Source organism: Danio aesculapii, chromosome 10, assembly GCF_903798145.1.
Source record: "Danio aesculapii chromosome 10, fDanAes4.1, whole genome shotgun sequence".
NCBI lineage: Eukaryota > Metazoa > Chordata > Actinopteri > Cypriniformes > Danionidae > Danio > Danio aesculapii.
In genome coordinates, this window is record NC_079444.1 from 4,184,769 (window position 1) to 4,212,320 (window position 27,552).

General features: G+C 36.1%; 1 protein-coding gene across 2 annotated transcripts in view; it reads left to right on the top strand.

Moving 5' to 3' along the window:
* The window catches only part of plppr1 (phospholipid phosphatase related 1), a 103,928-nt gene extending 93,441 nt beyond the window's left edge, over window positions 1-10,487 (top strand). Inside the window, exons 5-8 of one of the 2 annotated variants that reach the window (XM_056467063.1) lie at window positions 2,035-2,285; window positions 5,470-5,646; window positions 6,057-6,188; window positions 9,755-10,487. In XM_056467063.1, the coding sequence (XP_056323038.1) occupies window positions 2,035-2,285; window positions 5,470-5,646; window positions 6,057-6,188; window positions 9,755-9,787 (593 nt within the window). In that variant the 3' untranslated portion in view covers window positions 9,788-10,487. Of the gene's footprint in view, window positions 1-2,034; window positions 2,286-5,469; window positions 5,647-6,056; window positions 6,189-7,530; window positions 7,647-9,754 lie in introns of those variants that run through there. The other variant, XM_056467062.1, reaches the window with a different exon arrangement.
* The last annotated feature ends 17,065 nt before the right edge of the window (window positions 10,488-27,552 follow it).

Below are 27,552 nucleotides of genomic sequence, written 5' to 3' on the forward strand. Positions count from 1 at the left end.
CTGTGTTCTGTTCCAGTATTCCTGTGTTTGTGTCATGTGACTTCCCAGTGGTTTTCTTTGTGCTTCTGTTGTGCTCATGTGCTCCTTTGTTCTGTTTTCCCGCCACTAGTCAGTTTCATGAGTTTTACCTGTGTTCCTCCCCTTTTGTTATCAGTTCAATCGTGTCCTGTGTGTTTAAGTCATGTGTTTTGTTCAGTCCAGCGCCTGGTGTTATATTGTCTTCACCTCATGATTCCTGTGTGTCGATGTTCCAGTGTTTCCAATGTGTGTTATATAAATAAATGCGTGTTTTGATGATTCCTGCAATCCTGTGCCTTTGTGAGATAGCGAGTCATGACAATATCCTAATATTTGTATTTTTATGGTTATTTTAACGTCTGGCCGGAAGGTTATGGTTGAAAATTAGCCATCTGGCCTATTTACAGTAATGTTATTAAAGGATTTAGTTACATAAAAATGTAAATTATGTCATTAATTACTCACATTCTCACATTAGTTCATCTTCAGAACACAAATGAGTACATTTTAGATGAAAGCGGAGAGCTCCCTCATCCTCCATAAGCAGAAATAGTTTTGAAATGTTTGAAGTCCAGTAAACTAAGCAAAAGTATTGTCAAAACATGCCATGTGACTTCAGTTGATCAACTGGAAACATTTAATGCAGTGTGTTTTAAATGCATTGAAAAACACTGTGCTCTTGAACAAACAAACAAACAAACAAACAAAAGCAATCTTCTAAATATTTTTCTTAAAGCCATGTAAACAAGATGCTACATGACAAAATTTCAAAACAAAGCAAAATGTTCGATTGAACCTGCAAGATGTTTCTATTAGCTAGATGTGTTTGTAAACTATGCTAAACCGTCTTTGATATTTAGGACATTTGTTGATAGACATTGAACGTACAAAAACACGTGTACTGATATTGTTGAATTTCCAAAGCACCGATTGGGAGCCGCAAGCTGAATATATTTGTTGGCTGTGTTTTGAATCATTGTCTTGCTGAAATGTCCACTCTGGTTTCATCTTCATCATCCTTAAAATGTGTATGTTAGACTGAAGCAGCTAATATTAAATTACAATGAGGAAAATTGTTCAGTTACAATGCGTAGTTATAATAGTAGTAGTAGTAATAGTAGTAGTAGCAACAGCATCTAGTTCAGATACAATGCATTTTATTTGCAGCTGGAGTTAGTTTATTGTAACATGTAACATAGTTTTTGTTACATTGTAACATAGTTTTTGGTAACACGATGTAAATACCCACTCAATATCATTAAAACAGGACAATTTTTCAGTATTAATGTTAATAGCAAAACATGCCCTTTAATACTCACATTAATTCGTTTGCTTATATCCTAAAATTTTATATTTTTTATTATTTTAACGTCTGGCCAGAAGGTTATGGTTGAAAATTACCCATCTGGCCTATTTACAGTAATGTTAATTAAAGGATTTAGTTACCCAAAAATGTAAATGATGTCATCGATTGCTCACATTCTCACATTAGTTCATCTTCAGAACAAAAATGAGTACATTTTAGATGAAAGCGGAGAGCTCCCTCATCCTCCATAAACAGAAATAGTCTTGAGACGTTTAAATTTCAGTAAATAAACCAAAAAAATTGTCAAAACATGCCATGTGACTTCAGTCGATTAACTGGAAACATTTAAAGCAGTGTGTTTTAAATGCATTGAAAAACACTGTGCTCTTGAACAAACAAACAAACAAACAAACAATATTCTAAATATGCTTTTCTTAAAGCCATGTAAGCAAGTTGCTACATGACAAACAAGTATTTAAAAACAAAGTAAAATGGCCGATTGAAGTTGCAAGATGTTTTTATTAGCTAGATGTTTTTGTAAACTACGCTAAACCGTCTTTGATGTTTCGGACATTTATTGATAGACACTGAACATACAAAAACAAATGTGTACTGATATTGTTGAATTTTCAGAGCACCGCTTGGGAGCCACAAGCTGAATATATTTGTTGACATTTTTTGTTTGTTTGTTTTTTTTTCTTTTGCCGCAGGTGTCTTCGCGTTTGGCCTGTTCGCCACCGACATCTTTGTCAACGCTGGCCAAGTAGTGACTGGCAATCTGGCGCCGTACTTTCTGAACGTCTGCAAGCCAAATTACACTGGACTGGATTGTCACTTCAGTCATCAGTTCATCGCCAATGGGAACATCTGCACGGGGAACCAGGTGGTCGTGGAAAGAGCCAGAAGGTCCTTCCCATCCAAAGATGCTTCCCTCAGTGTCTATTCAGCCGTCTACGTCACTGTAAGAGCCTGGAATGTTTTTGTATGTGTGTGCGCATAATTCATGTATTAGTTTCATCTATTCAAATCATTTATAGAAGTGTTTTTATTGCCTTATATTTCATCATGGATTATTAAACTAAAAAAAGACATTTGCTCTATACCAGGGGTGCCCAAACTTTTTCATCTGAAGGTCCAAAAGCCAAATATCATCGATAGCCATGGGCCGAAGATAAACTAGTTTACAATTAAAGTTGTCATGGGTGATTTTTACAATTTATTCACTAATATTTAAAAATAAAAGGAAAACTTTACTTTGAATTGTATTAACTAATTCAGTATTACACTCTTAAAAAATAAATAAATAAATTGCAATAAAACATAATCACGCTTGTAACACCGTGGAGTTCAATGCTGAATACACTAGTCAAAATCTAAGTGTACCTTTGTCTTGATTTGCTCACAAAAGTCCTTTAACCGTGAGGTGACAATAGGTACAGTAGGTGACACTTTAATATGGCCATTAACGCCACGCCTTGTACCGCCGGCACTCTAAAGGAGTAAGAATGTGTTTTTTCAGATATGACCACAGGGATGGGATGTGAATGGACAGAAAAAGCCTATACAGTAGCTGTAAATACTCTGCTACTTGGAAATAAAGATAAACAATGAAACAAAGCATTGTAATTCCTTCATTAATAATTTAAAACTTGTTAACAAGCTTTATTATCATTGTAAACTTAAGTGCAATGAGGATTCATTCTGGAAAGTAGAATTAAAGAAATAAAAGACAGCTGAAATGAGAGTACAGACTTAAATTCAAACAAGTAGGCCTAAATAAACAAACAAACAAACAAATAAATAAATAAATAAATAAATAAATAAATAAATAAATAAATAAATAAATAAATAAATAAATAAAGCAGTGTTTTAGCCTAAATATAGAAAGATGTACAGTGTTTGTGCAACCTATATATATATATATATATACATAGGTTTATTTATTTATATTTTTATTTATATATATTTTTATATATATGTATTTATTTATATTTATTAATTAATTAATTTATTTATTTATTTCTGTATATATTTTTTTATTTAGGTTTATCTATTTATTTTTTTTATTTTATACATTGTTGTCAAACCAGATGCCATGCAATTAATCAATTAGTTATGAAATCTAGTTCTAAAGCTACTTTAAACCTGGCAAACCTTTGTGGAAAAGACTTTAATAATGACAGACAGAGTCAGAGACGCTTCAAAATCTCTCATAAATACATCAAAAAAGTTGAATATAGGAGAAATGACTAGGAATAATAAACTGCAGAAAACAGTCAAACTGCTTGCTCTACAAACAAGCGTGTTCATGACTATACATGCAAAGCAGAATAATATAATAAGCAAATATCAGTTTGCAACATTAAGCAGCAGAACTAGCTGTTTTTAACGTCTAAAAATGAATGAAAGTGAATGAGACCTGTCTCGAGCCAAAAAGATTCAAATGGCTGCGCCCACTCATACGTGAAGAATAAGCTCCATAAAATACATTATAAGATAAAATATCCAATATAAAATTTAATAAAATAAAATATCAAATAAATAAGTAAATATAAAAGACAAATATTTTTAAAATATAAAATACATTATAAAATAAAATCTTAAAATATCAAATATAAAATAAAAATGTATTTAAAATGAAAATACATTGTAAAATAAAATCTAAAAATATCAAATAAAATATTAAATACAAAATAAAAATATATTTATAATATAAAATACAAGATAAAATAAAATCTAAAAATATCAAATACAAAATAAAAATATATTTATAATATAAAATACAAGATAAAATAAAATCTAAAAATATCAAATACAAAATAAAAATATATTTATAATATAAAATACATTATAAAATAAAATCTTAAAATATCAAATATAAAATAAAAATGTATTTAAAATGTAAAATATATTGTGAAATAAAAGCTAAAAATATCAAATAAAATATTAAATACAAAATAAAAATATATTTATAATATAAAATACAAGATAAAATAAAATCTAAAAATATCAAATACAAAATAAAAATATATTTATAATATAAAATACATTATAAAATAAAATCTTAAAATATCAAATATAAAATAAAAATGTATTTAAAATGTAAAATATATTGTGAAATAAAAGCTAAAAATATCAAATAAAATATCAAATACAAAATAAAAATATATTTATAATATAAAATACCTTATAAAATAAAAGCTAAAAATATCAAACAAAATATCAAATATAAAATAAAAATATATTTAAATTATGAAATAAAATATCAAATAAAAGCTAAAAATATTAAATAAAATACAAAATAAAATATATTTAAAATATAAAAATTTATATAAAATAAAAGCTAAAAATATCAAATAAATTATCAAATATAAAATAAAAATATATTTAAAATATCAAATAAAATATCAAATAAAAGCTAAAAATATCAAATAAAATATCAAATATAAAATAAAAATATATTTAAAATATAAAATACATTATAAAATAAAAAAATTAGTATAATAATATCAAGTAAAATATCAAATATAAAAATAAAATAAATTAAAACATTAAATATTTAAAATTTAAAATAAAGTATACAATAAAATATCAAATAAAATCTTATCAAATAAAATATCAAATATCAAAGAAAAGAAAATATAAAATATAAAAACATAAAATAAAATAAATCCCTAACGTGATTGTTTTTGGTTCTTAAAAAAAGGGAACTATAAAGTAATGTTAAGGGAACTTTACATGTTTGCTGCGTATTAGTCAATGATCAAAAGGTCAAGAGAATTTAATATTAAAAAACAAAAATAAGTGCATATTTCCCGTTCAGGTTATGTAAACGAGATTTTGCAAGCAGGCATTTAATATGTTTTAACGCCAATTTAGTGATGCTGAACTGTTTAGATTTGTAGTCAAGTTTTTACTTTGAGCTTGAAGCAGCCTTTCTCTCTTTTCTTTCATGGGAATACGAGTTTATTTACTCTCAATCCATTCTCCATAATTGGCCATAATTTCCCCGAGGTGGAGCAAGTGCTGTGTGTTTATTCAAGCTTCCTCACAGTCACCTGCTGCACAACAAATCCACTGAATAAATCCTGTCTCTGTGTGTTTGTGTGTGTGTGTGTGTGTGTGTGTGTGTTTGGCTGTTTCAGATGTACATCACGAGTACCATTAAAACGAAAAGCAGTCGCCTGGCCAAACCTGTGCTTTGTCTGGGTCTCCTGTGTGCTGCATTCCTCACCGGCCTGAACCGAGTGTCTGAATACCGCAACCACTGCTCAGACGTCGTTGCTGGATTTATACTGGGAAGCTCCATAGCTCTGTTTCTGGTGGGTTACAGGGGTTTTTGTTTTACTCTTGTTGTAAATGTAGAATAAGTGATGAGTAGTAGTAAACTAGTGTAATAAAATAAAATTCAGTTCAGTGTAGGTGTAGTTTAAATAATAGAAAGTTTTGTCAGCAATATTTGGAACAAGTATCATTTGAAGTAAGAATCGCAGCATAGATTAATAATGTTCATTTATTATCCTTTTTGGTCTTTAGACTTTGCCAATGTCTTACAGACCACTTGCTTTTACTCATTTGTCAGCAAAAAGCTACAATTTTACATAACTTAACACAACATAACGCAACATAATGCATAACATAACACGTAACAAAGAATAGTTGTATGTATATATATATATATATATATATATATATATATACTTCTCTTCAAGTATCCCTTTTCTCCTCGTAGGGAATCTGTGTAGTGAACAACTTCAAAGGGACTCACTCGACACCTACTAAGCAGAAGCAGGAGGATTACCGTGGTCTTCCCTTGATGACGTTTCCCCGTGTGGAAAGTCCACTGGAGACTCTCAGCGCACAGGTATGTAAATCCCCAATCGAATCCACTCCTTTGACTTATTATGGGAACCACCCTGCTTGTCATTTAACAAAATCATAACAATAAACCTAAAAAAAAGCTGCGGTGTGACAGTAAACACAGCAGGATACACGGTAAACAAGTTTTGTCAAGAAGTCGACCTAAATAAATGAGGAGAAAAGTAGAGCGTGGCAGTTTCACATTAGAGAACTATCAGAATGTTAAGCCTGCTAGAGGGAAACATAATCAGTGTCAGGAAACATTTATTATATTTAACCATGTTAAAAGGATTATTTCAGAACTCTATGTGAACTCAAGCGGAGGAGATACTATATAGAGAAACTAAACTCTCTTGGTCTATGTCCCTTTCTTTACCTTTTTTCTGTTGTAAAAACAATCCAGATGGATGATGAAAAATCATATTACCCGTGTCTCTTTTTTCTCCTTAAAGGCTAGATTTTACAGTTTAATAGCTTAAAAAACTTTGGGGTTGTTTAAGTGCAGGTTTACCGGTGCTGGAAATCTTTAAAGTACTTGAGTTTAATCAAGTGTTTTTGAGTAAAGAGCTTGAAACTGCTTGAAAATGTAATTGTGTTGCGTTCATAGAAAATGATCACTTTTTCCAGTGTATTTTTTTAGCATTGTAATACAATTTAAGTGTTTATTTTGTAGTTGTAGCTTATTATTTATGTTGTAATTTGAGTGTTTTAGCCATTTTTGTGCCATTTTATTTGTGTTTTCATTACTTTTTTTTATTTTAAATGTATTTTATACCGTAGATATAAGATTTATAAAATGTGGCAAACCCTGTAAAATAAGGGGTAGGTAGGGTAGGGTAGGGTAGGGTAGGGTAGGGTAGGTAGGTAGATAGGTAGGTAGGTAGCGGTTCATTCCACTGTGGCAAACCCTGTAAAATAAGGGACTAAGCCAAAGGAAGATAGATAGATAGATAGATAGATGGATGGATGGATGGATGGATGGATGGATGGATGGATGGATGGATCGATGGATCGATAGACAGACAGATAGGTAGATTTTAACAATAATAATCATTATTTAAAGCACATATAATGATCTATAAATTGATAGGTACCCTATTCCTCCAGGATATTATGCAATAATCAATTATAAAATAATCAAGTAAAGATGTAATCATGAATTGTGCATTTCCATCTGCATTTGGCTGGAATTTGTGTTTCATTTTAATAACCTGAGTGAATTTATAGCTGGCCTTTAGCAGGCTTTACGTTTTCCATTTATTCTCCAAACAGATGCATGTTATCACTTTATACAGCAGGGAATCACAGTGCTGCTTCTCCAGATTCATTCTGACACTGTTTTTTAGCAGGGAAAATCTTGTCAGGCTACTCTATTGACATCCAGCCAGCAAAATACCTGGAGCGCCTGAGCAGCAGAAGTGGGCCAGAGGAAATTTTCCCGGTGCTCTGGACACCAGCTAACCCCCCCACCCCCCCCCCCAGTGCAATTTAGAGTTGGCAATGCAAGTCCATGTGTTTAGGGAAACCAGCAAAATCAGGTGTTCTGTCACGATCTGGACGAGCACAATAATCGAAAGCCTGGATTCGACGGGAATTGGCATTGTGAAATTACACGTTCTGCTTCATGGCTCTCTGGTGTTTTCGTTAAACGCACCTGATGGGTAATAAGCATTTAGGCGACTAGTCAAATGCTTATTAGCATCTGGAACAGGAGTCGGCAACCTGAGGCTCTTTATCCCCTCTGCTATGACTCTCAAACAACATGTAAATATATAGACTGTATATATATAAATGAAGTATTTTTGTTACATATTAAGCTATGTTTTGAAGGGAACCACCATTATCTTGGCATTCTATGTAACGTGTGACTACTGTTAAAACAATCATTTTCCTGTCTACTTCCCATCATTTGACTCACAAAAAGTTTTAAGTGAGGGCAGCTTTAAAGGGATAGTTCACGCAAAAATGAAAATTGACTCGCAATTAACTCTTCCTCAAGTGATTCAATACCTTATATGAGTTTCCTTTTTCTGTTAAACACAAAAAAAGATATTTTGAAAAGTGTTAGAAGCCTGTAACCAATGGCTGTTTTTCAATATGCGTTCTTGTCTGTACTTGCTTTCTTGTGTCCTCGTGAAACGTCATCAACCGTAAGTATTGTTCAAATTTCACATCTCGCCAAGTACTGATAAAATTCCCGGATGTGCACTTGCTCCGCCCCTTTTGCCAAGGAACGCTTCGAGAGGTGACTTGTGCAAACTTACGAAGCACAGGTATCCCAGAATGCATTGCAGCGTAACCAGCGAAAGCTAATGGCGGAAGAGAAAACCCGCACGGTTTTAAAAATACTCTTCTGTTGTGTTGCAAATTAAAGCTTTAAGAGTTTTTCAGGGGAGAATGTAGTGTTTTAAACTCGAATCAGCAGTTTATTTATAAAGATAGCGCATCTTTGGCGATGTGCCTCAGCTTATGCGGGTTGTGATCCCTCCCGGCCTGTCAACGGGAGCTCCCTTATCACTTCCCCCACTGAGAGCAGCTTTACATTGGCCAGTCCATCACGGATGTACCGCTGGATTGCATCTGTCCGTTGTAGTTAATACATGATATTTAATACAATTAGTGCATATCTAATGGACAGTGTTTGATCTTATAAATCTATTATTTGTTATTGGGTGTATTATTTTGTCAGTGTTATTTTGTCATGTTTCGCATGCTATTGAAAATGAAACAATTCAGATGGCGCTCTGTGGTGCAGCAGAAATATGAACCATGTCCTGAGTCGTGGCTGGGCACCGTGGACAGCCGCCGACTTGCGGCGCCATTGTGTGTACCCTGATAGAAACCTATGTTTAGAATTCTAAAATGCATGGCGCTACGTGGCACGTCGCCGAGCTGCGCTTCTGGTGTGCGACCTGCTTAAGGCAAGTTCGTTATTTCCTATGGAGGGACGTGCACGTGAGGCAACACGCTTGCACTTTCCAGCTGCACTTAGTTAAGATGACAGGGAGCTTCTATGACCACGGGAAATGCAAATGGATGAATTTTAAGGAAGACGCAATGAAAAGTACACGTTTGCAAACCCACCTAATGTAACAAACAATGGCACTGATGAGAGCGATCATGTGGCGAATGTTAATCTTGTGTTGAGCTCAGTTAAATTCTAAACAGGGAAAAAAAAACATAAACAACTTTATTCATTTCTATATGTTTAAAGATACACAAAGGAAACTGTATCAAATAAAAAAAAATCTTTGCAACCTTATCTAAAATAAGACCACTGTACAGTTTAAACATTGCATCTTATTATATTGTTAAATAAATCGACTTTTCCAAATGATCACCTTGAAGTCAAGTCATTATTTGTTGCTCTTAAAACTGGAATTGACAACAAGACTTTTGTCAGGTAGTGTATAAACAACAAATTACGTTAAATAAATTTAATCGTTAAATATTGGCCGATTTTATTTGGTGGTAGAAGGGCCAAACTGGGTCTTTTGGTGGCAAAAGTTGCTGACCCCTGATCTCGAACTAAACAACACGACTCTAAATCCAATTTTGTTTGTTTTTCAGAACCATTCGGCGTCCATGACTGAAGTCACATGACTAAGGGGGCAACACCGGGTCACTTTCGCGTCACCTCAACACTTCTAGGCACAAAAAGTTTTTTGGACTGTGGCATACTGTAAAAAAAGAGATAAAAAAATGACAGTATTATGTTGTAACTAGTTGTACCTAGAAGCAGCTGTTTTGTACATTTTGTATAAGAGAGTCCTGTAGCTTTCCCACATATTGTCAACACACTGCTCAACTCATGTCCAGATTTCTGCCTTCTTTGTCATGTTTTACATCACAAAGTAAATATATACAGTCTATATATATATAATGTAATTCAAATATCAATGTGTCGTTATGTGGTATTTGTACAAAGAATGATTTTATTTACGCTATTTGTTTTCTTGTACATTTTTGAACAAAGATCATTTTGTATTCTTTTGTTATCTGTATAAAGCATTTTGATCGACTTTTGCCTGCTGATTTTCCAGGAATGTTTTTGGTATACCTATTTTTTTGGTGTAAGGTTGTAAAGAAAACTTGTTGAATTGTTACACGTTGTTGAATCGAATTCTCCTCTGGCATCTTCGAATGGCCATGTACTCAGCATGAAATACACAACACTGTTTAAATAACCTGTTATTTCTGACTTGTGTTTTGTTTTACTTTAAAGTTTGCATTTCATTTGAAATGCTAAATATATTTTCTTGAGTAGTCTGTCTAATAAATAGTCTGTAGCTGACTCTGATAACTTGAATGGCCATCTCTTTTTTCATCTTTAAATCCGTCATGCACTATTTCATTCTTTGGGAACTGCTTGGATTGTTGGAAGAGAGATGTTGCTATCAAAATAAAGCAAGATTGTCAAATGGATGAAAGTAGAGCAAAAACAAGAGACCTACTGATAGCAAAACCCCAAAATACTTGAACTCCTCCACCCGGGGTAAAGACTCTCCTCCAACCTGGAGATGGCAAGCCAACTTTTTCTGTTTGAGCACCATGGCCTCAAACTTAGAGGAGCTGGTTGTCATTCCTGTCACGTCACACTCGGCAGTAGACTTCCCAGTGCATGCTGCAGGTATTTGTCCGATGAAACCAACAGGACAACATCATCTGCAAATAGCAGAGATGAAATCTTGTGGTCCTTGGGTCAGACCCCTCTCTGGCCCTAGGCTGCGCCTAGAAATTCTGTCCATAAAAATAATGAACAGAACCAGTGAAAAAGGGCAGCCCTGGCAGAGTCCAACGCACACCGGGAGCAATTTTGACTTATTGCCAGCATCCCTTATTGCCCAACAGAGCATTTCCGACCCCATACTCCGAGCACCCGCCACAGAATGCCACAAGGGAGAGAGTCAAATGCCTTTTTCCAAGTCCACAAAAAGATGTGGATATACTCCCATGAAACGTTGCACACCCTAGTAAGGGTATAGAGCTGGTCCAGTGTTTTATGGAATAGATGAAATCTGTATTGTTTTTGCTGGATCCGTCGTTCCAGGTTTTCAAAGGAGACTCAGAAGTGCGTTTCCCCTATAGCTGGAGCACACCCTCTGGCCCCACTTCTTAAAAATGAAAACCACCACCCTAGTTCAGGGGTACTGTCCCTGACCTTCATGTGATATTGTAAAGGCACGTCAGCCAAGACAGCCCTACAACATCTAGAGACTTGAGATACACAAGTTAGATCTCATCCACCCCTGCCTCTTTGCAACTGCAGAGCTTGCAAACTACCTCAGTGACTTCAGCTTCAGTGATGTCGACCGAACAGTTGACCCCTGAAGTCATGTCAGTGGGATTGAGGAGATCCTCAAAGTATCCCTTCCACCGTCTGATAACATTCCTAGTCGAGGTCAACATCCCCTCACTTACACTGTAAATGATGTTGGTGTGTAACTTCATGCCCTGTCTGAGGTGCCAAACGGTTTGCCAGAATCTCTTTGGGCTGACTGATATTCTTCGTCCATGGTCTCCCCAAACTTTTCCCTGGCCAGTTTCTGCTTGCACAATTGCCCAGATAACACTTGGTCTCCATCAGTTGCCTCAGGAAGCATACAAGCCATCCAAACCTGGTAGGACTCCTTCAACTCCTTCCCTTACTTCTGGTGTTCACAACTGGGATTGTGGCATGTCGCTATGACAGGCACCACAGGCCATTTCAACCATTTAGTTGGAGAACATGGACTACTTGGCCTCAATGTCTCCCGCCTCCCTTGGGGTCTGGTCAAAGAGGTGACAAAGAGGTCTTCCAGAGGTGAGAGCTGAAAACTTCACTGAAGTGTTTCAGCCTGACATTACCAGAGGAACCTCATAATATGTTTGGGCCTGCCAGGTCTGTCTGGCCTCCTCCTCTGCCAGCAGATCCAACTCACCACCAGGTGGTAATCAGTTGATAGCTCTGTCTTTCTCTTTACTCGAGTGTCCAAGACAAAAAAAAAACTACAAAGCCGATCATCGACCTTTGGCCTAGGGTGTCCTGGTGCAATGTGCATGGATGGACACCCTTATGGTGTTTGTTATGGGCAAACTATGACTAGCACAGAAGTCCAACAACAGAACACCACTCAGATTCAGATCAGGGAGGCCATTTCTCCCAATCACCAGATATCACTGTTGTCATTACTCAAGCGGGCGTTGAAGCCCCAAGTAGAACAATAGAGTCAGAGCACCTTCCAGCATCCTTCCAAGGACTCTGAGAAGGCCAGCTACTCTGCACTGGTGTTTGGCCCATAATCATATACTACAGTGAGAAACTTATCCCTAACCCGAAGGTGCAGGGTGGCAGCCCTCTCTCACCGGTGAAAACTCCAACACACAACATTTCGTCTACTCTGGAGTTACCCACTGTCAGAGGAGGTGGGCTGGATTGGGCAACTCCAGAATAGAAGACATGCTAAAAAAATAAGAAAGTCCAGCCCTTCTCAAGACATTGAGATCCAACTCTAGTCAGTGACATTCATCTTCTAGCTCAAGCCGCTCAGGCTCCTTTCCTCCCAGTGAGGTGACATTCCATGTCCCAGAGCCTCCACCAATTCCACAGTGCACCGGTGCCTTATGGCCCTATCTCGTGCTGTTGGCTGAGCTGACCGGGTTCCATGGGCCAACAGGCACTCGCATATGAGCCTTAACCCCAGACATTGTTATTATTAGTATTAACGTATTTGTCTGATTCTGGTACATATTAATTAATTAGAGAAAACAAGAAAAACAATGGAGCCCATTCAAGCAAGGTTCTCCTCTCTCTTTGAAAAAGAAAGAGGAAATATTGTGTATGGACACACACTCATCATCTTGGGATAAATGAAACACTGAAACCAGCATACAGTAGTTGCAGTGTTTCTCAACCTTCCGCCACATTCTGTGTCTATTATCCACACTTTAACATAAAGTTCTCTATAATCTGAGTTACAGCATTCTGGATTTTGGCTTTTGTTTTTTTTTTTCATCAAAGATGAAAGTTTCAAAGGCAGAGTGTAAATGTGATTCGCACAAAGGTGAGCTCAGATTTATTTAAATTTACGGATTCAGTGGGCAACTAACTTTCTTCCCTACCATGGAAGTCAGTGGGTCCCATCGACCAGCGTTATTTTTAAATATCTTGCTTGTGTTCAACAGAAGAAAGAAATTAATAGAAAGAAAGGTTTTAAACCATAAAGGTTTTACTTTTACCAAAAAAGGATCAACAAATTTGATGACATTACTCTTCCCTGTCTCTCATCAGAATTTCGGTCCAATCAAATGCTCTCTAGAAATGCCCCACCCCTGCATTATAAACATGTACTAAAGCTGTTGCTGAAATCTGTTTCTTGTTCACACAATTACTTCATTCTGTGTGGTGAACCACGCTTTACATAGGGTGTAACCTATTCAGACAGTGTAAATTTGCTTTTCATTGGGGTGATTGAAGTCTGGTTTTGTATTAGTGTCACTATAAACAGGCCAGTCAGTACTAATAGCCTTCCACTGCAAGCTTCAAGGCCAGAAACAATCGTAGTTGTCTGGGATTCTTAATAAGAACATCCAGACAATGCAGACGTTTTGCTGTAAGGCAGGAGATAATATACTGCAAACTCAGAAGCTTTCGTGACCTAAAAAATATATATTTTAAAAAAGCAGAAGCTGAAGTGCTACAATCAAAATGCTGCATCTTGAGATGGTAAACCATTAACTGAAAGTTTCTCGCTGACACTTTGGAATTCTTTTCTTCAGTTTTTAATGATTTATTTAACATAACAACTGACTTGACAAACAAAATGTTAGATACAGAAATTATTTATATAAGAGTTTGATACATAAATGATTACATTTTTATATCACTACTGGGAAATAACATGTGTTTTTATGGACTTGGAGAAGGCATTCGACCGTGTCTCTTGTGGCATTCTGTGGAGGGTTCTCTGAGAGGATGGGGTCAGAGGCGCTCTGTCAAGGGCCATCTCATCCCTGTATGAACAGAGTAGGAGTCTGCTTCGCATTGCCAGCAATAAGTCAGACTTTTTTCCCAGTGCATGTTGCACTCCGGCAGGGCTGCCCTTGGTCACCAATTCTGTTCATAATTTTTATGGACAGAATTTCAAGGCGCAGCCCTGGGCTGGAGGGGGTCTGGTTCGGGGACCACAGGATTTCATCTCTGTTATTCGCAGACGATGTTGTTCTGTTGGCTTCATTGAACATGCACCTTCAGCATGCACTAAGGTGGTTTGCTGCCGAGTATGACACGGCTGGGATGAGAATCAGCACCGCCAATCCGAGGCCCTGGTGCTCCACAGGAATAAGGTGGTTTGCCATCTTCAGTTTGGGGGGAAAGTCCTTACTGCAGGTGGAGGAGTTCAAGTATTTTTTGGTTTTGTTCACGAGTGAGGGAAGGATGAAATGTGAGATTGACAGGTGGATTGGTGCAGCTGTAATGCTGTCCAAGTACCGGTCCGTTGTGGTAAAGAAGGAGCTGAGCTGAAAGGCGAAGCTCTCGATTTACCTGTCAATCTATGTTCCTACTTTCACCTATGGTTTTGAACTTTGGGTCATGACCGAAAGGACAAGATCTAGGATACAAGTGGCTGAAAAGAGTTTCCTTCGCCAGGTGGCAGGGCGCACCCTTATTGACAGTGTGAGGAGCTCTGTCACCCGGGGGGAGCTCGGAGTAGAGCCGCTGCTCCTCTACATCAAGATAAGTCAGCTGAGGTGGCTGAGGCTTCTGTTTCGGATGCCTCCTGGACTCCTACCTAAGGAGGTGTTCCAGGCATGTCCCACCGGGAGAAGGCCTCGGGGAAGACCCAGGACACGCTGGAGGGACTATGTCTTTCGGCTGGCCTGGGTATGCCTCAGGATGCCCCCGGAGGAGCTGGAGGAAGTTTCTGGGGAGAGAGAAGTCTGGGGTTCTCTCCTAAGACTGCTGCCCCCATGACCCGGCCCCGGAAAAGCGGTCGAAACTGAATGAATGAGAAATGAATGACTGGAAAATAAACTGATTTATTAATAGAGTCGCGATTTACATTGCCAGATTATTAGTTCACATGTAAACCAGGATGAGTTGCATCAGTAATTTCTGACTATGTGGCTACTTTGAACAACTTTATTACAGCACACATTTACAAAATAACACGAAAAGAGACTGTAATAAATGTATTGTTCACTGTTTGTTCATGTGATTCATTAACTAGCATTAACTAATACTTAATTTAAGTGTTACTGAAGCATCTGAACTCCTGCATCTCCAAGCAATGCAATAATCAGTTGTTGTAGTTATTAAATGCATTCATAAATGCAGTTGTTTGCTTTGTTAAATGAAACAAATCAGCTCAGTCAATAACACAGTGGCTTGAAACTAGAAATCTTTAAAAAAAAAATAATCAAGTCCCAGACAATTCGTAACTTTTTGATTCAGTGGCTAATTCATATGAATTCGTACGATCTAATTCATTCAATTTAGTACGATTTGCTCATCACCCAATGATGGTTGGGTTTAGGGGCAGGGTTTGGTGCCACGTCTCTTTTTAAAAATATTTACATTTTCATACGACTGAACAGCCTGATCTCACGAGAAAACGTAATTATTTTACGTTTTGTCAGTTTAGTGGCTAATTCGTACAAATTTGTACGAGTTCAGTCATACGAAATTGTACGATTTTAAAAAGGAGGCGTGGCACCTAACCCCACCCCTAAACCCAACCGTCATTGGGTGATGAGCAAATTGTATTAATTATACAAATTAGATCGTACGAATTCATACGAATTAGCCACTAAATGAAAAAGTTACAAATTGCAGTGAGATTGTGTTGATCTGAACTAGTACACATTCATACGAATTAGCCACTAAACTGACAAAATGTAAAATATGTTTTCTCATGAGATCAGGCTGGTATTTTCCTTTTTATAACAAGGCACACAACTACTGTAAAGCTACAGCAGTTAAGAGAGTTAAGGATCTTATAATAATGAGACCAATATTACTTTATAAGTGTTAACCATCTGCCTAGGTTGTAGCAATAATTATTTTGATATATATATATATATATATATATATATATATATATATATATATATATATATATATATATATATATATATTTATATATATATATATATATTTATATATATATATTTATATATATATATATATATATATATATATATATATATATATATTTATATATATATATATTTATATATATATATATATATATATATATATATATATATATATATATATATATATATATATATATATATAATTTTTTGTGTGTGTTACATTTGTGTGGTTTTATTCATGTTTTTAGTCAAATATATATCTAGATAAAATAAAATAGCTTTATTTTTGTCTCTGTAAATAATTTGTATTACAGTACGTCTGTCCAATACTTAAAGGAGCTTTATAAACCGTCAATATAAAATTGATTTTGTGCTCTGTGGTTCTTTGAACAGGACCCTTGTGCTTAAATGAGAGAACTAGTGAGGAAAATCCATTTCATAAGACCACTCTTCTTCTGAAAAAATGTACTATCATGAGATACAACGTTTTTTCCGAAAGTTTCTTAGGAACTCTGAACCCTGGGAATTTACATACCTGATACCATGTTATCTAAAAGAAAAATCTTATTTAAAAAAAGGATGTTCTGCCATGGCCAACAGCGTTGCAACCCTATATCTAGCTATATTCTTTATAGTATATTTACATTTACATTTAGTCATTTAGCAGACGCTTTTATCCAAAGCGACTTACAAATGAGGACAAGGAAGCAATTTACACAACTATAAGAGCAGCAGTGAACAAGTGCTATAGACAAGTTTCAGGTGTGTAAAGTCTAAGAAGTAAAGCATTAGTAATGTTTTTTTTGTTTGTTTTTGGAGAGAGAGAGAGAGAAAGAGAGAGTACAGTTAGTGGTATAGCCAGAGAGGCAGTTAAGATTAGGAAGGAAAGTGGAGACTAAACAGTTGAGTTTTTAGTCGTTTCTTGAAGACAGCAAGTGACTCTGCTGTTCTGATGTAGTTAGGGAGTTCATTCCACCAACTGGGCAGATTGAATGTGAGAGTTCGGGAAAGTGATTTCTTCCCTCTTAGGGATGGAACCACGAGGCGACGTTCATTCACAGGACGCAAGTTTCTGGAGGGCACATAAATCTGCAGAAGTGAGAGCAGATACGAAGGAGCAAAGCCAGAGGTCGCTTTGTAAGCAAACATCAGAGCTTTGAATTTGATGCGAGCAGCAACTGGCAGCTAGTGCAAACGGGTGAGTAGCGGAGTGACATGTGCTCTTTTGGGTTCATCAAAGACCACTCGTGCTGCTGCGTTCTGAAGCAGCTGAAGAGGTTTGATAGAATTAGCTGGAAGCCCGGCTAGTAGAGAGTTGCAATAAACTATACAGTTGAAGTCAGAATTTTTAGCCCTCCTTTGATTATTTTTTTTCTTATTTAAATATTTCCAAAATGTTGTTTAACAGAGCAAGTAAATTTTCACAGTATGTCTGATAATATTTTTTCTTCTGGAGAAAATCTTAATTGTTTTATTTCGGCTAGAATAAAAGCAGTTTTAATTTTTTAAAAACCATTTTAGGGTCAAAATTATTAGCCATCATTAGAACAAACCATCGTTATACAATAACTTGCCTCATTACCCTAACCTGCCTAGTTAACCTAATTAACCTTGTTAAGCCTTTAAATGTCACTTTAAGCTGTATAGAAGTGTCTTGAAAAAAATCTAGTCAAATATTATTTACTGTCATCATGGCAAAGATCAAATAAACCAGTTATTAGAAATGAGTTATTTAAACTGTGATGTTTAGAATTGTGTTAAAGAAATCTTCTCTCCAGCATTATAGCTGGTACAGTATTAAGCTTGACTAACACTCTAGAAGCGCCAGTGCTCTGAATAAGTAATCTTGTGCCTTTTGCCCTCAGCAAAGTCCTCTTTTAAACTCTTGAAATTATGTGGTTGAGCAGCTCATAAAACATGATCTGTTCTCCATCAGGCGACAATAATGGTATGCCAAGAGGTGGGTTGTAATGTGCAACATTTACTTCACTACATTTACTTAAACGGGCCACAGAATTGATGCAATATATTAATTTGTTCTCCTATATCTATATAGTAGGTGTGGAGCTCCCTTTTCAACTGACATGGTAGAGAGGTTTATTTTAGCTAGAAGGAGTGAGCGAGCTGTCTTTTAGTCACCAGTTGTGTTTTGGATGAAATAATGTCTAAATTATAATTATACTTGACAAAAGGGGCAGACGAATATATGTTTAGAGTTGCATTTTAAAGATTAAACTTTTATGAAAACAAAGGCAGAGATTAATATCAACTTCTGCATAAATAACTTTATTAAACTTATTGGCAAATCACAGTAAGAGCTATGTGATATGCCACGATGCATAAACATGCATTAAACACATACTCAGCAGTTTACGTGCATTTATTGCCTCATTACAAACATAAATCTACATGGTACATTTCACAATATACATGTTAAACTAACAAAACATACATTTAAACAGACCTTACGCCTCTTTGAAGTGGCACTGAAGGACTGTGTAATCCGTATATCCTGCATTTTGCTTTCTGATGAGCTGTGAACACTCTCTAAACATACATGCCTGCCAGCTTCACTAAACGCCTCCTTTTTATTCTCCCTGCTTCTCCTGTTTTCAAAATAAGAGTCCCACATAAATAGTATGGTTAATACAAGCTTAGACTGACTTAAAAATAAGGTAAAAAGTGTTGGGTTTTACTTTATATTAGGTGGCCTTAACTACTATGTACTTGCATCAAAAAAATAAAATAAATACAATGTACCTACTGTGTTCATAATGTATTGCAGATCACTTCTGGTCCTTAAAGTGGGATACAGGGTTAGAGTTAGGGAAAAGTTTGGTGGTATGGGTGGGTTTAAGGGTGGGATAAGGTGTAAGGGATGTGTAGGGTAGAGTAAAAGTATTTGTTGCAAATATTACTCGAAATATGAGTAAAAAGTGAAAAGTTGATGTGTAAACGTAACATTCTGTAGTACATTCAGTGATTTTCATATATTCCTCCCTTCTTTTGTTTGTTCATTCTGTTCTTCCTTTATTTACTCGTTTGTTTGTTTTTTACTTCATTCGTTTGTCCGTTTTTATCTCTCATTCCTTTGTTCCTCCCTTCATTTGTTCACTCACTCATTCATTCGTTCATTCATTCTTTGGTTCCTTCCCTCGTTAGGTCCTTTGTTTATTCATTTGTTCATTCCTTCCTTTCCTTACTTCGTTTGTTCAGCCCTTCCTTGAATCCTTCGTTCATTTGGTCCTTCCTTTGTTAGTTTTGTCCTACATTCAGTCCTTTCATCCATTCCTTGTTCTGCCCTTCCTTCCTTTGGCCTTTCATCCATTCTTCGTCGTTCCATTTAGTGATTGTTTAAGGCTGTTTGGTGATTACAGTCATTATACAGTCAACATCCTTCGTTTTCTCATCAGTGACATGCAGTCTATAAACAGTCTCTCTGTCATTACTTGTAAGGATTTTGCACATCTTGGACATTTTTAATGCTTTCAAAAGGTTTAGGGCATTTATAAAGCGCCCATGTCTTGGGGTTGTTCAGTACTATGCGATTTACTTTCTATGTGTGATTTGATTGGACAGGAATCACAAGACTAATTTTTCTACATTAGCCAATCACCATAGACAAAGAAAAAAAAAAGGAGTGACTGCAGGTAGAAGTAGTGGAGGAAAAGTACCAATACAGCACTAAAAATGTACTCAAGGGGAAGTAAAAGTACACACTTTTAAAACTACTCAGCAAATTACGATTCCTGAGAAAAACGACTCAATTACAGTAGTTTGAGTATTTGTAATTTGTTACTTTACACCAATGATGGTATGTAATTTCCATATGTTGAACTCCTCCCAGTGAGATGACATTCCATGTCCCAGAGCCACCACCAATTCCACAGTGCCCGGTGCCTTATGGCCCCATCTCGTGCTGTCGGCTGAGCTGACCGGGTTCCATGGGCCAACAGGCACTCGCATATGAGCCCCAACCCCAGACCTGTTTATTATTATTGCTATTATTAGTATTAAAGTATTTGTCTGATACTCAGTAAATTACAATTCCTGAGAAAAACTACTCAATTACAGTAGTTTGAGTATTTGTAATTTGGTACTTTACACTAATGATGGTATGTAATTTCCATATGTTGAACTCTTATTATTCAACTGTTTTTACAGTAACTATATCCAGATTTCAGTGTTAGGCAGTAGCGTCGCTACAAGTAGTGACGCTACTAGCTTAACTTTCTCAGTAGCATGGTGGTAGCGTCGCTACTTTATAAATCTAATAGCTTTTTAGTAGTAAACCTATTTTATCAGTCAAGTAGCCGCGTAGCGTCCACACAAGCTACATTTACTGATCGCGGATTAATAAGTGACGGCACCGACATTCACGAAGCTGTAAGGCCGGTGTCTAGCCGATGAAAGTAAATCTATATGATGGCGAGAATGACGATTTCTTCTTCTTCCTGTTTTACGGTGGTCGACAACAAACCTTTTGGTGCCTTACTGCCACCTCTCACTCTGGTTGGTGATATTGCCAATCAATCATTGGGCTGACACAAGAAACTCGCTTGATGAAAAGATGACTGAGGGAAAGGAGTTACTGTAGTAAAGGCTAAAGTATACTATGGTAATCACTATTAGTTCATGATATTTACTGTATATTTAGTGTAATTCATTAATGAAGAGGTGTAAATATATATGCAATATAATGCTTATTCCTAAATATTTCCATTTGCATTTTAAGTAGAGTAGCTAATAGCATAGCTCACTACATTTTTCAAGTAGCTGGCCTAACACTGCCAGATTTTCATTCTATGACATGTTTAAATAACGTAATATTATGTACTTTTTAAATACTGTACATTTGACAGTGCTTAGGTCTGCATTCATTCATACTTGAGCTGTGTCTGATGACAATACAGGGCCCCCCTTCGGCAACAGCTGGTATCTGAAGCCCATATCTAAACGTAACAGTCCTTCTGACTAATGACAGCCCAGAGGGTACAGTACAAGGACACTTGTGGTATTTGTCATAAATTCTTTGTCTGGAGAAAATACATGCAGGCAAGCCTGAAGGATAGCAGCGAACATTCATTCTTAGGGAACTATCGAATGGGAACTCCATGCTGTGTCTGCTGACACTTTGTGGAATATAGTTCCATTCTGACATTTTGCAGGGAAATTCTGCTGTGCTTGCAGAATTCTTGTGTGTTTGCTGTTGGAAACGGCTCCTTATACATTATATAGTACACTTTATTTGGGGTCCACCATTTTAGTGGCGTCTGAACAAAAAAGATCAACTACTAGACTTTTTCATATTAATAGAAATATAAAGCCAACAGACATTCACAGCACAAAAATAGCACACATTAAGATAAGAATTAGTTATACACGGAAGCGTAGAGCTGCCACCCAGGTAATAAAAAATCTGAGCTTTATCACGTTTGTACAATATACTTTTCACGTTCTTACAATATAATATCACGTTTGTACAATATAATATCACGTTCTTACAATATAATATCACCTTCTTACAATATAATATCACGTTCTTACAATATAATATCACGTTCTTACAATATAATATCACCTTCTTACAATATAATATCACGTTCTTACAATAAAATTATCACGTTCTTACAATATAATATCACGTTTGTACAATATAATATCACGTTCTTACAATATAATATCACGTTTGTACAATATAATATCACCTTCTTACAATATAATATCACCTTCTTACAATATAATATCACGTTCTTACAATATAATATCACGTTCTTACAATATAATATCACGTTTGTACAATATAATATCACGTTTGTACAATATAATATCACGTTTGTACAATAAAATTATCACGTTCTTACAATATAATATCATGTTTGTACAATATAATATCATGTTTGTACAATATAATTATCACGTTATTACGTGAAAACTTTATTGTTTAGGCTACGTTTACCTGGTGCGATCAGAGCGTGAGAAAATGTCTCGTTTAACAGAGTTAATTAAGTTCTATTTTATGCTTGGATTGAGACATGGGGAAATTTTGCAGCTACTGATCAGCTTGGACAATGTTGTTATCAGCATGCCAGTTTTCAGGTAGGCGGGCTCTTCGTCTTCGCACCTGACAATAAAGTTTTCATGTAATAACGTGATAATTATATTGTACAAACGTGAAAAGTATATTGTACAAACGTGAAAAGTATATTGTACAAACGTGAAAAGTATATTGTACAAACGTGATATTATATTGTAAGAACGTGAAAAGTATATTGTAAGAACGTGATATTATATTGTAAGAACGTGATATTATATTGTACAAACGTGATATTATATTGTACAAACGTGATATTATATTGTACAAACGTGATATTATATTGTAAGAACGTGAAAAGTATATTGTAAGAACGTGATATTATATTGTAAGAACGTGATATTATATTGTAAGAACGTGATATTATATTGTAAGAACGTGATATTATATTGTAAGAACGTGATATTATATTGTACAAACGTGATATTATATTGTAAAAACGTGATATTATATTGTAAAAACGTGATATTATATTGTACAAACGTGATATTATATTGTACAAACGTGATAAAACTCAGATTTTTTTTTACCTGGGTGGCAGCTTTACTCTTCCGTAGTTATACACTCATTTTCTGTACATTTTTTTTCGTTTTTGAATCCTGGAAATTCACACGTGCATTAAACACTGCTGTAAACACCGCATTGCTTTCTTGCATGTACAGTAGAGGAAGAGGGATATGTTATTTGCTAACTTTGTTAGTCTGGTTTTTCTTTAGGTTCTTAAATCCTGGAAATGCGCACCCGATTTACAACTTAAGACACTCGTAAATATTGTGTCTTACATCTGATTGCCTCAAGGCCTTATGATATCCTCCACATTACGCACTTGAACACATAAAAGTGATGACCGCATCTTTCATTCAATTTTGAGTGTTTTAATCAACCTTGTCACACCTGTGGTGTTCCCGGTCAAAAGTGACCGCCATAGGAAATGAATGGGTATCCAGACTATTCAACCATCAGACATCCCCAGACACACCACCCCAACTCACTCACACATTTCAGACTGAACAATGTCTTCAGCAGGTAAACATCTCTTTTCCGCGTTTACGTGCCAATCCTCCAGCCTGATCTGACAAGGAAACTTAACTATTTTACATTTCTCCAGTTAAGTGGCTAATTCGTACAAGTTCAGTAGTACGAAAGTGTTTGATTTTAAAAAGGAGATGTGGCCCCCAACCCCACCCCTAAACCCAACCGTCATTGGGGATGAGCAAATCATTCTAAATTGTGTGAATGAGATCGTAGGAAATCATACGGATTAGCCACTAAATAATAAGTTATGAATTGCCGTGAGATAGCATTGGATCTTCCAACGTGAATCAACTTCCTGATGAAACAATGTATGATATCTTCACACAGAATAGACATGTCTGTTATGTGAACCCATTTGTGTGTTCCTTTCTTTCTTTCTTCTCATTCTTCATTCAGCTTCGTTCATCTCTGGGTGCAGCAGGAGCGTTTTTAGCTTAGCTTCAATTATTTTATTGGATTAGACCATTAGTGTCTCGCTCAAAATTGATATAGTAATACTACTAGTATAGCTCTTGAAGTTTGCAGACGACACCACACTTATCGGCCTTATTCAGGATGGTGACGAGTCTGCTTACAGACAGGAGGTTAAGGAGTTGGCTGTCTGGTGTAGCCACAACAACATGGAGCTCAACACGCTCAAAACAGTGGAGATGATAGTGGACTTCAGGAGAAACCCCCCTGCTCTCCCCCCACTGAGCATCATGGACAGCATTGTGGCAGCAGTGGAGTCATTCAGGTTCCTGGGCTCCACCATCTCTCAGGACCTGTGGGACACTCACATTGACTCCATTGTCAAAAAAGCTGAACAGAGGCTGTACTTTCTTCGTCAGCTGAGGAAGTTTAACCTCCCAAAGGAGCTGCTGAAACAGTTCTACACCTCCATCATTGAATCAGTCATCTGCACATCAATAACTGTGTGGTTTAGCTCAGCTACTAAATATGACCTCCAAAGACTACGTCGAATAGTTCAGACTGCTGAGCGAATCACTGGTACAACCCTTCCTACTCCCCAAGAACTGTACTTATCCACAGCGAGCAGAAGGGCTGCCAAAATCACTCTGGACCCCTCACACCCAGCACACTGCCTCTTTGAACTTTTACCTTCTGGTCGACGCTACAGAGCACTGCGCACCAGAACAGCCCGACACAGAAACAGTTTCTTCCCTCAGACAATCCATCTCATGAACACTTGATGATAATAATTGTGGAACCAACATCACTACTTGCCATACACTTTTATACACATATACACTTATTTAACAACACACTTTACATGCCAATTTGCACATAACAGCTGCACATATAACATTGTATATAGTAATAAACACGTACATACACTTGTCAATCTGTATATTTGCACTCACTACTTACTTCTATTTTTTTTTTTAACATATTTATTATCTGTTTTTTGTCCTGTCTCTGTAATCCTGTTGCACTGTAGAAGCTCTGTCACGAAAACAAATTCCTTGTATGTGTGAACATACCTGGCAATAAAGCTATTTCTGATTCTGATACTAAGTATAACTACTGCTAGTTCTGTGTCCATGCTCACCGTCTATACCCTCAGTCACTATTCCCTATATTAGTACTCTAATATAGTCCAATTGAAGGACTGAATGAAAATTCGAGCACTTATTACACTGGAAAGTCATTTTATTTGTGCTTTGCTGGTTGATAAATCATTCAGATGGATTAAAATTTCTATTTCTTTGGTCAGATCCAATGATTTTTGCGAGCTGTCTATTAGTAACAAAACAAAATATTTTGATTTCTGTCATCTATTGTTCATTTAGTAATATATTTTCAGTGTCTGTATTTTCACTGGTTATTTTATGTCTAATTATGTAAATTCATGTTAAACAATACTTTGAGGCATTGTTCACAGCTAAAGAATGTTGAATAAACATTTGGTGGTGAAAATATTTTCTGTGCTAATATAAAAACAGTTAAAACAGACCGGTCAGTTATGACCAGGAACACTAAAGTAATGGGTGGGATGTGAAAATGACACGAGGGTTAAAAATAACTTAATAAACAATAGATCAAAACCTACTGTAAACAGTGCATTGCTTCTGTGTTGGGTTGACACTAAAAGTAGACCTTGGATTTACAGCAGAGAAAGAGGGATATATTATATGCAGTTATTTATAGAATAGATTTAAGATATTTAAAGGGTTATAGATTTTGATTTGAGCCTTGTTGTTCAGGATGCACGAAACTTAAATAAAACACCGACCTTTTTTGTTGTTGTTGAAAAAGCTCATTTTATAAGTTAGTGTTTCCCAACCCTGTTCCTGGAGGCACACCAACAGTTCATGTTTTGGATGTCTCCTTCATCTGACCCATTAACTTCAGGTTTTAGAGTCTCTTCAAATGTTCTGATGAGTGAAAATGTGTACTGTTGGCGTGCCTTCAGGAACAGGGTTGGGAAACTCTGTTATAAGTCATCTAACATTAAACAGAGAATACATTCAGCCAATCTCCGGGTTTGGTGGGAGCTTTTAGCATAGCTTAGCATAGATTATCAAATCAATTTAAACCATTAGCATTACAAAATAATAAGAGTTTTGATCATTTTTCTGTTTAAAGCTGGACTATTCTGTAGTTACATACTGAACGAAGACTGAATTGAAAAGAATGCTATTTTTACTAGGACAATATGGCTAGGAACTATACTCTGACATAATAACCAAGGATCTTTGCTGAAGAAGAAACAAAGAATGTGCATTGAATATATATCTGTAAAGGAAAATGTTTCAGACTATAGAGGAATTACCAACCTACGTCACACATGAAGTCACACGGGTTCCCGGTTGCAATAGCAAACATGTCATGTTGTGCGGTGGGATGCCAAATTTGAAAGTCCGAAAATAGAAAGCTTAACTTTTACCGTACACCGCACTTCTTTTAATGCCAACCGCAAACGTCTTTGGCTAAAAGGGAGCTGAATGGAGTGAGGACCTAATTAAAAAAAAGCTTGATTTTGCAGTTCTCATGTTATATCAGGTAAGTTCACGCTATGCTGAATCCTACACAGTACTTATTTTTGATTGCAGCAATGATTTCAGCAAAAACAGTTAAATATGGTGAAATAAACTGCGGACACTGAATGCTTAGAATGAAATGTAAAAATGTAAGTTGACATACCCTGTGGTACAGGTGCAGTTCAATGTCAGAATGCAGTTGTTCTGCTTGTTGATGATTACCCAGGCCTTGTACAGCTCCGTCTTCTTTCCATCATTGACTAGACAGAACCTCGGTTTTTCGCACTACAAAGCTTTGAATCTGGTAATCATAGAACATTATTTGCTGCACATGAGCACACAGAGCAACATTGTTGGCATCCAAAGACTTGTAGGCCTATAACTTCTCTCTTGTAAAATCACTTGGAGTTTGAGATTGTATATTTCAGGTTGGATGCTCAGCCATTTCATCTTATCCAATATCCATTGGGAGGGTGCTATCACTAATGGACCTCTCAGATGAACGGCACTCACTTTAACGCTAATTTTGCCGAATACTGATTTAGCGGTTATAATACACTGACAGCATTATGTAAATAATATATATAGTAATCAAAATAACTTATTTCTAAGACAACAACAAACTCTGTACCGCATTGGATGTCATTCCCTCACTGTAAATGCTAATGTTCCAGGTTTTTGTCTGCAGCCTCGCTGCGCGCACATCCTGGATGTTTACAAACCGGTAATTCATCTAATCGTATTATTTTTTCATTTTCTTGGCACACACAAACTATTCACGCCAGTTCATAAAACCACTTTGGATTAAACCACTGGGGTCACATGGATTCCTTTTACATTGTTTCTCTGAATATTGTGAAGTTGGAAACTGTTGGGTGAACAGAGGTCAAAATGGGGTCAGAAATATTTTGAGTAATTTTGAGGCTAAAACACAAAGCTCTGTGCACTCGCAGTTTGACCAAAGGAAATACATATTCAGGGGTACAGTCTACGAAAATTTGTTTGAGTTTCTACCGGTTATATAATTATATTGGAAAGTAAAACCTTCACAAAGAAGTTGAATGTGGAATTAAGTTTGGAGTAAACAAATCTTTGCCCGCCAGCACCAAAATCATACCAGCTGTGCAGTGAGCTTGAGAATAAAAGTAGTTTGCTGCTTCAGAGATTGACTGACTCAT